The 3,423-nt window shown below is 30.9% G+C and overlaps 1 protein-coding gene across 1 annotated transcript; it reads left to right on the top strand.

Annotated features, from left to right (window-relative positions):
* Positions 1–1,271: 1,271 nt before the first annotated feature.
* On the top strand, positions 1,272–2,082 carry LOC122319026 (protein NIM1-INTERACTING 3). The gene has a single exon (XM_043136882.1). It carries the CDS (start codon positions 1,552–1,554, stop codon positions 1,915–1,917), a length of 366 nt encoding a protein of 121 aa, XP_042992816.1. The 5' UTR covers positions 1,272–1,551; the 3' UTR covers positions 1,918–2,082.
* The last annotated feature ends 1,341 nt before the right edge of the window (positions 2,083–3,423 follow it).

Consider the following 3,423-nt stretch of genomic DNA (forward strand, 5'->3'; position numbering starts at 1 on the left):
ACCGTAATAGAAAAATGGGCAAAACTGACTTTCTATAGAGTTTTTGTTTCCAAATATTATAATTAGATTACCCATGAAGCTGATAATGACCTAACACGTAATAAACGGATTGGGCCAGGCGAGCTTGCATCAAACAATCCAATTAGAAAAAATAAAAAATGTTATTTGGATTATTCAGGTCACTGTTCAATCAGATGAAAACTTACATGACTTGATTGACATGTCATATATGTATTTGAAACGGAAAATATAACACTTATTTCAAACCTTTTATATAATTTTCTTGTAATTTTTATCTTGTTATCGGTAAGGAGGGCTCTATAATATTTGTATATATATATATATTTAAATGGATTGTGTTAAGTTAATCCGTTAAATAGACGTTAAATTTGGGTCCATATGTTTCGGAATTATTGACTCCAAAATAATTCAAACCCACCGGCCCTCCGGACTGGCCGATTGACAGCCATAAATTCCACAGACGCTGTTGGTACTTGCGTGTCAATTTTGTGGAACGGATATCACTTATTTATGGCCGAAAATCCGCGAGGCTTCGTTGATATCTTGACTACTTCAGCCCTTTTGAGAACTCCAATGCTTATTATTCGTACATGTAACACTCTTGATTTCAAGAAATAAGTTTAGATGATAAGAGTAATTAATATTAATTTATAAATAATATTAAAATAATAATAAATTGTTTGTAAATAACAATAAAATAATCTGAAAATATCTAATTCAATTCGACCGTAAAACTCGTTAAAATTGATCTCGTTAGACAGATCAAGTAGAAAGAAAAATAAAGAAAACGAGAAGGATCAAAATTATGCATACCCCATTCTTCGGTTCATCCGAAGAATGGTTTAAAAAAATGTAGAGGGCAGCTGGCTGCTAGCCAGTGGTCCAATCATGACCTAAAGTTGCCATCAAGGAACCAAGTCTATAGCAAGATGCCATGCATAGCCCCTCATCACCCACATATACATATGATCATGTCATGGTGCTGGCGTCACAGATACTCGCATGGTCGTAGCTAGGTGGAAACATGATTACGTTATGGGCAGTGAGTAAGTATTGCATACAATGGTTTTTATATATTAAAAGACTTTTAAATAATTGATAATTAATATATGGTCATGGTGAGTACTACAGCATAATGATGGAGTCAATTTACACGGTTTTAATTCATGAAATTTGAGTAGTCTACACAAACCCATGCCCCCCACCCCCACTCTGGACCTCTCCCCTAGCTATTTATTTATTGGTCCATGCATCCAACCCAGCAAGACATGGAGGACAAAACATATTCTCTATAATGTCTCTGCTGTCTCTTTCTTTCTCTCTCTCTAATAATCAGGCAGTAGTGTGCAAGAAAAAAGAATACAGTCTTCTTCTTTAGTTTCTTAAAAGAAAATCTCTCTCTCTCTCTCTCTCTCTCTCTCTCAGATATTTTGTTCATCACATAAATAAGAATATTGGGTAGCAAAATCTATTATATATATACTCCTTTTCTTGATCTTCACGGCCTCCTTCTGAAACGCGCTTCGAAATATGGAAGGAGAACGAAAGAAGAGGAAGATGGCGAGTGAAGAGGGAGAAGATGATGAAGAGGAGAAGATAGAGAAGTTCTTTGCTTTGATTAGAAGCACACGCGAGGTGCGAGATCGTTTGAAGAGTACTGGTTTCAATGAATATTCAAAAGATCAGAAAGAAGAGAAGAGAGTTGAGAAAGAGATCAAGGGAATCACGGTCTGGAATCCTACGTTTCAACCAGAAGATTTCATAGAGGATGGTAAGTCCTCTAAGAGTACTCCTGGTACCACCCAACCAGGTCCTTCTAAAAGTACTAAAGGAAACGAAGAAGAAGATACATCAGAAGATGGTCATCATGGTTTAGACCTAAACCTTTCTTTGTAGCAGCGTTAAATAAAGGATTGTTTTCAGTGAATATGATGCATGCTGAAGAACTAAGGTTTTTGTATTGCTTTGATCAGAAAGCACCACCTATGCTTTGCAAAACTTGTAGTGCATGCGCATCATTCCATCTGTGCTATATATATATATATGTTGAATTTGTTGGCATTGTTATCTCATATTTGCCCTAAATAATATATATCTATCTATTATAATAAGTGTCTCTTACATTAATAATAATAAACAGTAATTTTCTTATTTTGTTATGTAGTTACATTTTTATCCCTTAGTTGCTTTTACTTTTAAACCAATAAAAAACTCTACTTTTACTTTTACATTTTTGTCCCTTGATCTTCTAATATAACAAGTATTAATTACTAATTAAAAGCTTTTGCCCCTTGATCTTCTAATACATAGAATTCTTTTTTTTTTTTTTTAAATCTTAGTTAAATAATTGTTTTAATTATTTTTAATGTTTCTGAGCTTGAGATTAATTGAACAGTATCCCAAAATGTAGAGATGCGAAATATCTCTTAGTAGTTAGGTGGGGGTCTAAGCGACACTGATTCCATCCTATCCCATTACTTTGAAATTTGGTAGTTTGATTGCATTACTCATTCTTTCTCCCCACCATTTCCAACTCCCAATATTAAACTTCTTAAAAAAAAAAAAGAATACAAATAGGCAGGTTGAGTGTCAAAATTCCTAGCATTTTTTTAACTTTTAAAAATATTTCTCAAAGCTTGATTATTTCTTTTACAGTAATATTTTTGTACGTGGGTTCTAAATATTTAAAAAAAAAATATGCAAAATTTACATAATTCAATATGGTAAATATCATTTTTGTTTATTTTATTGTATGACAGTGGTTAGATTATACTCAATGTATTTGACCTGAAAGGAAAAAGAAAATTAATAATACATACACAATATTTTTTCTAACTATTTTACAATTTAGTGTATGTTAAAAGGTTAGTAAAATTCAAAATTTTGACTAAATAAAAAAATCAAATTAAATTAAAAAAACTTAATAACTTTTTATGAAATAAAACTATCATGCATATTGATGAATTGTGAAATGGGTTGTTGAATAATAGTATATTTTTGTGTAGATCTTTTCTAATAAGTTTGATGTTATGATTAATTGATTAAGCATATATATAAATATATATATATTTATATTATAATAAGTGTCTATACTATATGAATAGTAATAAATAGTAATTTTCTTGTTTTTGTTGTATGGTTACGTTTTTGCCTCTGAGTTGCTTTTACTTTTAAACTAATAAAAAACTCTATTTTTATTTTTGCGTTTTTGCCCCTTGATCTTCTAATACCACAAGTATTAATTGCTAATTAAAAGACATGCATGCAAAGCATATGAATTAATTTATAAGCACAAAGATCGTATGATCAAGATGTGCTAGCTGATATTTTTTATTTTTCTATATATATATTTGTAAAAAAAAAAAAAAGACCAGAGAAAGAAGATGAAAGAAAAAAAATAAT

The sequence above is a fragment of the Carya illinoinensis genome, chromosome 8, assembly GCF_018687715.1.
Source record: "Carya illinoinensis cultivar Pawnee chromosome 8, C.illinoinensisPawnee_v1, whole genome shotgun sequence".
NCBI lineage: Eukaryota > Viridiplantae > Streptophyta > Magnoliopsida > Fagales > Juglandaceae > Carya > Carya illinoinensis.